This window comes from Microcaecilia unicolor, chromosome 5 (assembly GCF_901765095.1).
Source record: "Microcaecilia unicolor chromosome 5, aMicUni1.1, whole genome shotgun sequence".
NCBI lineage: Eukaryota > Metazoa > Chordata > Amphibia > Gymnophiona > Siphonopidae > Microcaecilia > Microcaecilia unicolor.
Window position 1 is genome coordinate 351,459,165 of NC_044035.1, and position 12,299 is coordinate 351,471,463.

The 12,299-nt window shown below is 47.9% G+C and overlaps 1 protein-coding gene across 1 annotated transcript in view; it reads right to left on the reverse strand.

Annotated features, from left to right (window-relative positions):
* The window catches only part of ZCCHC14 (zinc finger CCHC-type containing 14), a 198,245-nt gene that overhangs the window by 155,390 nt on the left and 30,556 nt on the right, over positions 1-12,299 (reverse strand). The window contains exon 3 of the mRNA XM_030204564.1: positions 1,947-2,020. Within this exon, the coding sequence (XP_030060424.1) occupies positions 1,947-2,020 (74 nt within the window). The remainder of the gene's footprint in view (positions 1-1,946; positions 2,021-12,299) is intronic.

Below are 12,299 nucleotides of genomic sequence, written 5' to 3' on the forward strand. Positions count from 1 at the left end.
TTTCTTGTGTCTTCATCTTAATTCTTTTCTAAGGTCTTGCTTTTATTTCTTTTCTCCCTTTCCTCTCTACCCCTGTCTTTGTTCCCCTTAATCAGTTTTCTCTATTTCCCTCTTGTGTATCTCCACTCAATATCTAGATTTCATCCCTCATTCTCCCTTTCTCTCACCCTCTAATCCTCCGTTTCCCTCTTTTCCCATCTCACCTGTCTACGAACTTTCCATGTTCCACTCTTCCATCTCCCCAACACCCATCTAACTTCTTCCAAGTCTCATTCTCACCAAACCCAGTTATTACCCGTCTTTCAATACCTCCAGGCATCCAGCCCCCTTTTCTCTCAACCTGCTGACCATTCCCTTCTCAGATCTGTCCCTTTCAGGTTGCCTCTCTACCCTTTTCCACCCCTACCAGATTCTTCCCCCTTTCTCACCCTTCAGTCTTCCCCCTTCTCCCTCCCTTTCTCCATTCTGATGCCTTCTCACCACTTCCCTTCCACTCTGACACCTTTTCTCCAGTCCACTTTTTCCTCCTTACCTGTACTGAGCTACCGCTCACCCTCTGCCTTCTCCCATTGTCCATTTCCTGTCAACTCCTCAGCTCCTGGTTCCCTCCTCTCACCAGCCTCCCTGTGATTCCTAGCCTCTGTGATAGCCCCCCTGACTTCAGCTCCCTTCTCCCAAGATAGACCAACATTATAGTCCTTCCCCTACATCCATCCTTTAGCATCAGCCCTTTAGTCCCATCCCCAGCTCCTGTGTTAACTCCAAGCAGTCTTCTCCCCAGCCCTAGCATCAGACCTTTTTACCAGCCCCCACCTCGATGGTCCAGCATCTGTCTCCCCTCTCTTCCTTCCCCCCCTACCCCCTGTGGTCTAATCATCTCTCCTTCCTCCTGACCCCCCCCCCCCATGCTCTCTCTTTTTCCTCCTGCCCACCCCCTAGCATCATCCCTCCCTTTCAACGCTCCCTCCCCATTTATAAAAAAAAAAAAACCACATATCTTTTTGCTAGAGGTTGCTAGCAGTGGCAGCAATTCACACATGCTGCCTGTAGCTGTCCCTGAAGCCTTCTCTCCAATGTGTCCTGCTCCTTCTGATAACTTCCTGTTTCTGTAAGGGCAGGTTGTGTCAGAGGGAAGACTTTGGCCCCGTGTGAATCACTGCTGCTGCCAGCAATTTCTAGCAGTAAAAGACATTGGAATGTAGATGGGAGAAGGTTTTGAGAGATGACAGATCATCGGGGGGGGGGGGGGGGGGAGGAGAGACATGCCAGATCCAGGGGTCAGAGGAAAGGATGGATGGATGTGACATCCTGAATGTGTCAGAATGGTAACTTGCATCCTTGCATCTCTGCCTTAAGTCTAGAGCAGGTAGCCCTGGGCTTTTTGCTGGGTTCACTCAATGGTAGTTAGGCCCCCAAGAGGGTTAAGCACTCCTGTTTATCATTGGGTAGGAACCTTTAAAGTTCAAAGTTCTCTTTTTTAAGACTAGGATTTGTCTTGGAATGCCTGTTCAGCAAGTAAACAACAGACAGGTCCAAGATCTCTCTCGAAATCTCCAATCTTCCTGCACTGTGGTATCTAGGGCTATTTTTCCTTTCTGAATATGCCCTTTTACAGACCAGAGAAATTATTTCTACCTCTGTTTCATCCTATGTAGTTCAGACACTGTAGCAGCAACCTGTTGGCTGAGAGGAGCAGACCACAGATCCCTTCAGAACCCAAGTCAGGTGCAGCCTTAATTCAGCCACATTAGCTGAGACTTCCTCTTTCTGGGAAATGTGAATGCTAGTATCCCAGTATTCCAAAGTCCTTGACTAGAACAACGAAAGTCATATTTCAGAACAAAAATTTGTGTTTCCCACATAGCAGTGCTATGAAGTAATTAGGCAAATTTATTTATTATTTTTAAAACTTTTAAATTAAAAAAAAAAAAAAAAACACATCTTACCTCAAAGGAACAATCATGATTTCTTTCATTCTTCTTGTGCAACATTCCCTTTAGTTCTACCTTTTCAACACTCACTAAAAAAAAACAAAAAAAAACACAGATATTCATGTTCCATCTTCCCCAAATAACAGAAGTCCAATATATAAACCATTTCTATGTATGTGGGGAAAGCATACAGACCATGGCTTACGGAATTCTTTCCAACTCTTCTGCATGCAAATGAGTGTATGAGTGTGTCTGTATGTGTCTGGGTTGGTGTATGCATGCTTTCTATGTATCTGATCTACAGAGGTGAAAAGATGAGAGGGGAAGTTTGAAAGGTGCAATTCCTTATTCACAATGTTATAGTGAACCAGTGTACGTATACACTGCAGCTGCTAGTTATTTCTCCCGCGGAAATGTACTGTGGCATTTTTTGGAGGGGGTTCATTTATATTTTGCCTCCGACATGCAGAAATATTTCCACTGCACAGAAAATTTCTCCAGACCACCTCCTGTGACTATTGGCTTATTTACTTCTCAACATTTGTATTCTGCACCTTTATAACTCTAGGCGGAGAATATTACATACATAATGAAAGCATCAAACAAACCATAAACAAAACTGACAAAATATTATATAACATAAAACAAAATCTTAAAACATATTAAAATACATTTAACAATTGACTACTGCCGGAATTCATAAAAGTGTGGGATAAACACAAAGGAATCCCATTTTGAAGGAATGGATCCACAGAAGTTTAGCAGAGATTAGAGAGTTGCATGGGGACAGAAATTTTACCCATCCCCGCCCATCTCCACTGGAATCTTACCCATCCCCGCAAGAATTTAACCCATCCCCGTAAGAATTAATGGTACATAAAAGAAAATTCCAGTCAGCTCCCTCAGTCTCTCTCTGGATTTGAGCCACAGCAATGTAGGCAAGGAAGTTGAAACTTGGAACACTGTGGTATGCACATGCATGATTTGTCTCTGATTCATTGGCACTGTGTGCTGAGAGGTTACCACACACATGCACCAGTAGGTCACGTGACATCCGATGCTTATGCCTGTATCACAGCTGAGGTCTGCGCATCAGCCCGGGAGCAAAGAGGATTAATTGTAACATAGTAAGTGACAGCAAATAAAGACCTGAACGGTCCATCCAGTCTGCCCAATAGTCACACTCATTATCAATTCATGATTAAACCAATGAGTGTGATGTGATATATGGAGAAATTAGACCTTACCTGCTAATTTGCTTTCCTTTAGTCCCTCCGGACCGGCCCAGGATTGGACTGATGGGTTGTGCACGCCTACCAGCAGGTGGAGACTGAGAAAAAAACTCTGACTCTAGAGAGCCAATGAGAGCCCTGGTCCTGTGACCCTAGCCTCAGTATTTGAATAACCAAGCAGAAAGGAAAAGAAGGACCTATAATCTGTGCCCTGAGGAATTTAAGCAGCCAGGAAGCACAAGAGAAACCAACGTGCTTAAACTACGGCTTCGCCGTGACACTGGGCGCACCAACAACTCGGTTCAGAGCCGTGGCATGGCCAATTATGTACAGAAATGTGTATCCCATAAACTGTGCAAGTTGTATAATATTATGAACTGAATAAACAGATGAACTGAATAAACAGAGAACTTGCAAAACATTTAACTTGTAGAACATAATGTATTTCTTATAGACCATAATGTATCTCCTTTAACTGTCTAACTAGCAGAACAGCTCTGTAGACGACAGTTGCATCTCTGTACACAGTAAAGTTGAGAACCATAGAACACGGGAGGGTCCTGGGCCGGTCCGGAGGGACTAAAGGAAAGCAAATTAGCAGGTAAGGTCTAATTTCTCCTTCCTTAGCGTCCCTCCGGACCGGCCCAGGATTGGACTGATGGGACGTAACAAAGCAGTAGTCCTAAGGGAGGGACCCCAGCAAACCCGCTGTGAGTACGCGAGATGCAAAGACGGTCTCCTGACGACACTGTACATCTAGCCTGTAATGCTTAGAGAAAGAATGAAGTGACGACCAAGTCGCCGCCTTACAGATCTCTGCTGGAGGCACCAAGGAACACTCCGCCCACGAGGCTGCCTGCCCCCGGGTAGAATGAGCTTTAAGTGCTGCCGGAACTGGTCTGTCTGCTAAGAGATAAGCAGACGCTATCATTTCTTTGATCCACCGAGACAAAGTAGGCTTAGAAGCTGCCAGGCCCTTGCGGTGACCAGCAAACAGCAGAAAGAGGCGGTCCGAGCGACGAAAGTCCTCCGTAACCGCAAGATACCGTTTAAGTACTCTCCTAACATCCAGAGTATGCAACTTTCGCTGCTCCTGCGTTCCAGATGAGGATCCCAGAATAGGAAGAAAAACCGACTGGGACATATGAAACCGAGGAAGGAACCGGCCGAAGGACCACTCGCTCTTTAGAAAATTCCAGAAATGGAGATCTACAGGAAAAAGCTTGCAACTCTGAGACTCTTCTAGCTGACGCGATAGCCACCAAAAACACCGTCTTAAGCGTTAAATCCTTCAGAGAACATGCTTGTAAAGGCTCAAAAGGAGGCTTTGTCAGCGACGAAAGCACCAGATTAAGGTCCCAAGATGGAAAAACCGATCTGACCGGAGGACGAAGAAGGCTGACCCCCTTCAAAAAACGAGCCACCTCGGGAAGACTAGCCAAAGACTTACCCCTTATTCTACCTCTGAAACAGGACAGAGCTGCCGCCTGCACCTTCAGCGACGAAAGAGAGAGCCCCTTATCAAAACCTCGCTGTAAAAAGTCTAACATCTGAGGTACTGACGCTCGAAAGGGAACAATGTCAGCTTCTGCACACCAATCCTCAAAGATTCTCCACGTGCGAATATAGTTTAGAGAGGTGGAACGGCGACGAGACTGCAGCATGGTAGAAATCACTGGCGTTGAAAATCCTCGCTTAGTTAAACGAGCTCGTTCAAGAGCCAAGCCGTAAGACAAAATCGAGCTGGATCTGGATGCGAAACTGGTCCTTGAACCAGCAAAGTCTTGTGTGCCGGAAGACGAAGAGGAGACGCCACGGACAGACGCTGGAGATCCGCGTACCAAGGACGCCGAGGCCAGTCCGGTGCCACCAAAATGATCGGCCCCCCGTGGTCTTCGATCTTCTGTAGGAGACGACCTATTAGTGGCCATGGAGGAAACGCGTAAAGAAGGCCGGAGGGCCACTGCTGCAAGAGGGCGTCTACCCCTGCCGCCCTCACATCTTTTCGGCGACTGAAGAAGCGAGGAACTTTGGAGTTGAGCCTGGAGGCGAAGAGATCTAGTACTGGAAGACCCCAGCGCTGTACTATCAACTGAAATGCCCGATCGCTCAGAGCCCATTCCCCGGGATCGAGAGTGTGACGACTGAGGAAGTCTGCTTGCACGTTGTCCACTCCTGCCACATGCGAGGCTGAGATGGCCGTGAGGTGAATCTCCGCCCACGCCAGAAGACTCTCCGCTTCCCGACACAGGAGACGGCACCTCGTACCTCCCTGGCGGTTGATGTAGGCTACTGCCGAGGCGTTGTCCGAGAGAACTCGCACAGCTGTGCCCTCCAGAAGAGAACCGAAGTGGAGCAGAGCTAACCGAATCGCCCTGGTCTCCAGAAAGTTGATGGATTGACCTGCTTCCAGCGGCGACCAGAGGCCCTGGGCCCACTTGTCCAGGCAATGAGCCCCCCAGCCCCGGAGACTGGCATCTGTTGTTAGAGGTATCCACCGCGGAGGCTCCAACGGCATCCCCACAGTGAGATTCTGCATCCGTAGCCACCAAAACAGAGAGATTCGCTCCCGGAGCCGCAAAGGCAGTCTCATCAGAAGGGAATCTGTTTGAGCAGACCACCGGGCCAGGAGAGACCACTGAAGAGATCTCATGTGAGCTCTGGCCCAGGGAACTACTTCTATCGAGGCAGCCATGGAACCGAGAACCTGAAGATAGTCTCGAGCACAAGGTACTTTCAGATGCATCAAATTCAGAATTTGAGACCGGAGCTTTAGGATTCTGCCCTGCGGAAGAAAAACTCGACCCCTCGCAGTATCGAAGGTGACCCCCAAATACTCTAGAGACTGAGAGGGAACCAAACGGCTCTTGGCTATGTTCACCACCCAACCTAGGGACTGCAGGAACGTTACTACTCGCTCCGTGACCTGACAACTTTCTTGATAAGACTTTGCCCGTATCAACCAGTCGTCCAGGTAGGGATGAACCAAAATCCCTTCCTTCCTGAGAGCCGCTGCAACCACGACCATCACTTTGGTAAATGTGCGCGGCGCCGTCGCCAGGCCGAAAGGCAGAGCGCGAAACTGATAATGCCGGCCTAGAATTGCAAAACGCAAAAACTTGTGGTGAGCAGGACGAATGGGAATATGCAAATAGGCCTCCGTCAGGTCCAAGGCTGTTAAATACTCTCCCTTGCGCACTGCTACTATGACTGACCGAAGGGTCTCCATACGGAAACTGGTGACCTTGAGAGCGCGATTGACAGCTTTGAGGTCGAGAATAGGACGATGGGAGTCCTCCTTTTTGGGCACCACAAAGTAAATGGAATACCGACCTCGCTTGTACTCGGCAGGAGGAACTGGATAAATCGCCTGAAGATCTAAGAGCCTCTGTAGAGTCTCCCGAACCGCACGCGCTTTGAGGGGAGAGCGACAGGGAGACTCCAGAAAGGCGTCTGAAATAGGCCTTGCAAATTCTAAGGCATATCCGTCTCGAACCACCTCCAAGACCCACTGATCTGATGTAATGTGGGCCCACCTCTGATAAAACTGAGAAAGCCGAGCTCCGACAGGTACCAGAGAAGGGGCCCTCGCACCTTCATTGGGAAGTACGCGCAGGGGAGCGAAAATTGCCGCTTGAGAATCTGCCTCCTCTGCGGTAACCTCGAAAGGACTGGTTCCTGGTAAAGAAACGCGATCTCTGAGGCTGAGAAGCTTTATCAGGCTGAAATCTACGGAAAGACCTTAGCCTACCACGTCCAAACAAGGCACCCCGACTGGACAGGCGAGGCCGATCTTCAGGGAGACGAGGCACCTTAGAGTCTCCTAGGGAGTGAACCAATTTGTCCAAATCCTCTCCAAACAAAAATGAACCCCTAAAGGGAAATTTACTTAACTTAGACTTGGAGGCCGCATCTGCCGACCAACCTTTCAACCAAAGAGAGCGGCGAGCTGCAACTCCCAGGGCCAAAGATTTAGAAGATGCCCTCAACAGGTCATACAGAGCATCGGCTAGAAAAGCAGAGCCCGTTTCAATCTTTGCCACCTCGACATCTATAGCTGCGAGATCATCCGAAGATCTATCCAGGACTCTCTCGGCCCAACGAAAACAGGCCCTGGCCACTAAAGATCCGCAAATGGCCGCCTGCACTGCCAAAGAGGAAACCTCAAAATTATGCTTCAAAAGAGAGTCCAAACGCCTGTCTTGCGTATCTTTAAGCGCCGTTCCTCCATCTACTGGGACTGTGTTGCGTTTAGTAACCGCAGAGACCACAGCATCAACCACTGGGAGCTTAAGAAGTGCTTTATCAGCTTCGGGCACCGGATATAGACGAGACATAGATCTAGTAGGCCGAAAAGCAGCATCCGGGACCTCCCACTGCGCTTTAATGACATCCCAAATGTCCTCATGCATAGGAAAGGTCTTGCTGGAAGCCCTAGAGCCCTTAACCAACAAATCAACCTTTCGGACTTGTGAAGCTGGAGGCTGATCATCAAAATTTAAAGTAGTAGCCACCATAGCAATAAGATCCTGTAAATCTTCCTTATGAAACACTCTAGCCACCGAGGGATCTTCCCCCTGGCCCAAAGGAACAGTGTCAGGATCTAAAGAGGAAGGATCCTCCCAAGCCAGCTCATTAAGTGCCGGTCCTAAGTCTTCCTCTTCCTCCAAAAAGGGCATGTCTGAACTATGCTCTGGTACCAGATCTAAAGGAAACTCACATGTCCTAGGCTTAGCTGCAGTAGGAACCGAACTGCCCATAGCCCCTGACAGCCCCGCTGTAGCCCCTGCCAGCCCCGCTGCTGAACCCTCTCGCTGCATCAGGAAGGCCTGGTACATCTGAATAACAAACTCAGGGGGAAAACCTCCTCCCTGAGTGGCTGTCGAATGTACCAGGACCTCCGTATTTAAATCTCCCAAAATCGCGGAGTTTAAAGGGCCAGACGCGGCACCCGACGTTGAAGGAGCAGGAGACAAAATGGCCGCCGTTCGCGCCACTTTCGCTGCGGGCGCTTCAAGAAGTAAGCCAGAGGCCTCCGAACTAGGAGCGAGGGAGCGCGACGGCGAAATCGGAACCCCCGACGGAACCGAAGACAAAGTCGGCGGAGGAAGAGAAACGGCGGGCATGTCAAGCGCTGTACAAAATTTACAGGCGCCGGAGGCATTAACCCCCCGACGCTGACAGACTGCACATCTTTTCAACTTTTCCGCCATCGCGGAAACAAGCGAGCACTCGCGAGAAAGCGGCAACGCGGTTCGCGCCTTTTTAAACAGCCTATTTAGCAGCTAAAAGAACCCCGAGGGCTGACAGGAGCAATAAAAGGGTACTGGCTTGCCTTCGTTCGCTTCCCCTATCTCGTAGCTCTTTTTCTTTTTTTTTTTTTTTAAACAGGTGCTGAAAACCCCACACAAAGTTGAAACCAGAGCTGCCTGACAGAGCTGCCTGCTCGTTAAGTCAGCGGGGAACAGATAACTCAGCTGTTCAGTTCTTTTTTTTTTTTTTTTTTTTGTTTAAACACTGGCTGCCTCTCCCAAAGGCAATACTCCTTTACAATGAAAGGGTAGCCCTTCCCTTAATTATTAATAATGCCGTTAGAGGATACACCAGAAGGGAGATGGGGAGGAAATAGGGGGGAGGGACTCGGGGCACCCGAGTTTAACACCCCAGAGGCTGAACACTAAGGCACTTAGTATCAGGAATGACCTCAATAAAATTCCTGGGCACAGAAGAACCAATAAAGAAAATATCTACAAATACCAAAAAGAGAGACTAATAGGCTCACGTCCTACCTGCTGGGAGACTGAGAAAATACTGAGGCTAGGGTCACAGGACCAGGGCTCTCATTGGCTCTCTAGAGTCAGAGTTTTTTTCTCAGTCTCCACCTGCTGGTAGGCGTGCACAACCCATCAGTCCAATCCTGGGCCGGTCCGGAGGGACGCTAAGGAAACTTGATTATGGTCTTTCTTTCGTGTTTCTATAACATAGACCATAGAAGTCTATCTGGCCCCTATCCATATGTTCCAACTGCTGGAGTTGTCGTTGAAGCCCACTCCAGTCTATTTGTCTTCTCATTTGTGGGACACAGACTGTAAAAATCTGTCCAGCACTGTCCTTATGTTCCAGCCACTGAAGTTGCTGTCTAATCCCTTTCCAGCCCATCCTAAACCAGATTGAGACACAGACCATACAAGTCTGACCGGTATTGGCCCTAGTTAATCACAGCTAGAGTCGCCATCTAAGCGTCACTTGACACATCCACACACATGCAGCCATTTAAGGTTAGGCTTTTTATAACTTCCATTTTCTAATTAGAAATTCTCTGTGTTCATCCCACACCTTTTTGAATTCCATCATCATTTGTGTCTCTACCACCTCCTTAATGGAAGACTTTCCACATTTGTGCTGTTAAAGCGAGGAGGAGACGGCACTCAAAGAACTTGGTACTCAGTAGATGAGAGACTGGTGCAGGTGCAGCTTACACTTCCACGGGAACCCTGTAGAACTGCTTCCATCCCCGTGGGAACCCTGCAGGAACTGCTTCCATCCTCGCGGGAATCCTGCAGGAACTGCTTCCGTCCCTGCGGGAATCCCACGGGTTACGCGGGATTCCCACGAACCCCGTTCCCGTGCAGCTCTCTAGCAGAGATTGGGTGGCAACACCAGTAATTGGGAAGCAAAGCCAGTGATGGGCAGACTTCTATGGTCTGTGGACTGAAAACTGCAAGGACAAATCAAGCACCAAGAGCCTTCAAAATAGGGACACAATTCCTTTAATTGTATAACTTGATCATCAATCTTCCACAAATGGCCCGACATGGGCCGTGTTTCGGTACACAGCGCCTTCGTGAGGGGGTCAAATGTGTGACGGTGTCTAATTGATGAAATGTGCAGTGACGGAGGTCATTGCACATTTCATCAATTAGACGCCGTCACACATTTCAACCGACACAGGTGCTGTGCGCCGAAACATGGCCTGTGTTGGGTCCTTTATGGAACATTGATGGTCAAGGTATACAATTAAAGGACCTGTGTCCCTATTTTGAAGGCTCTTGGTGCTTTTTTTTCCCTATTTGGACTTGGTTCTGTACTTTGGACCCTCTCTGTGCTGCTGTAAGGACAAATCAAGGTCAGGTATATATATGAAGTATCACATACCACTGGGCTCATTTTCATACAAAGTCTAAGTGCTTTGAAAATACAACTCCATGTGTAATGAGTTTATCTTGTTGGGCAGACTAGATGAATATCTGCCGTCATCTACTATGTTACATACTCATCATTTCACCTTCTGGACATTAATGTAAAATTCTACCAACATCTGAAAAACGTCACAGATTGACAAGCCCAATCTCCTGAACCCTGAGCACTAAGAGCTCCCCTAAACATGAGGACACAACGTATGTGCTATATGTTAAAGAGGAAATTGCATAAAACAAAATATACATTCTACATGAAATAGATAACAGTGTAGAATCCTTATGGATAGAAATTCCATCTGTGAAGGGAAGGAGTATACTGGTAGGGCTGTACTACCATCTGCCAAGACAGAACAAAAACCGCTGGAAGACATGTTTGAAGATACTAGGAAAGTTGGCAAATTGGGCAACACTATAATAAATGGGTGATTTCAATTACCCGAATATTGACTGGCTGTCACATGAGGGAGCACCAGGGAGATAAACTTCCTAGATGTAATAAATGGAGGAGCAGCCTAGTGGTTAATATAGTGGACTTTGATTCTGGGGAATTGGGTTCAATTTCCACTGCAGCGCCATGTGACTCTGGGCAAGTCACTTAACTCACCACTGCCCAGGTACAAAATAAGTACTTGTATTCAATATGTAAACTGCTTTGACTGTAACCACAGAAAGACAGTATATCGTCCTACCCCTCCCCTTCTAAGAGCAGCTTAGCTAATTTAGATCTAGTCTGTACTGCAGGGGATGTTCCTGGTGGTAATTGGCAGAGCACCCACACTGGCGCGTGCTGCCCGATTACTGCACGAGTAGCGTGTGCCCATTCCACTAGTCAATGGGTGATGTTAACGGCTCAGGCAATAAATAGCTGCATGCTACTTTTAATTTTAGTGCATAGCTTTTCTCCTAGCCGTGGTAAAAAATGGCCCTGCACGAGCCAAAAACATGCGCCCACTTTTTACCGCAGCTTAAAAGGACCCCTAAATAAACAAAAGCGAAGATATTTACCTGAAGCAGGTATTCTCCAAGGACAGCAGGCTTCTTATTCTCACAAGTGGGTAGATGCCGTCCCACATCACCCAGCCTGGCAATATTGCCACAGGAAAACCTAGAGCTTTTAGAAGTGCAAGTCATGCTCCAGCATGCATGTGTGAGTGCCATCCCGCCCTTAATAAAAAAGCAAAAAAACAAATAAAAACATGCAAATAGACAACTCCAAGGGGAGGTGGGTGGGATTGTGAGAACAAGAAGCCTGCTGCCCTCAGAGAATACTTGCTACAGGTAAGTATCTTCGCTTTCTCTGAGGATAAGAAGGCTTGCTTATTCTCACAAGTGGGGAATCCCTAGAATCCAGGCTCATCCAAAACAACAAACATTGGTCAATTTGGCATCGCAACACTGAGGACAATGCAAATTAACCTGAAACTATACACAAACTAGATGAGTGAAGCCTGGAGCACAATAAAACCCACCTAGGAGGGTGGAGTTGGATTCTAGACCCCAAACAGATTCTGCAACACTGTCACGTCGGGTATCCTGCTCAAGGCAGTAGTGAGATGTGAATATATGGACTGAAGACCACGTTGCAGCCTTGCAAATCTCTTCAATGGAGGCTGACTTCAAGTGGGTTACCGATGCAGCCATGGCTCTGACATTATGAGCCGTGATATGACCCTACAAAGTCAGCCCAGCCTGGGCATAAGCAAAGGAAATGCAATCTGCCAGCCAACTGGATATGGTATGTTTCCCCGATGGTAACCCCCATCTTGTGGGGATTAAAAGAAACAAAAAGCTGGGCGGACTGTCTGAAGGGCTTTCTCCGCTCCATGTAGAAGGTCAACGCTCTCTTCTAGTTCAACGTGTGCAAGCTGCTTTTGCCACAATGGGCATGAGGTCAGGGAAAAAATGTTGGCAACACAATCGACTGGTTCAGATGGAAC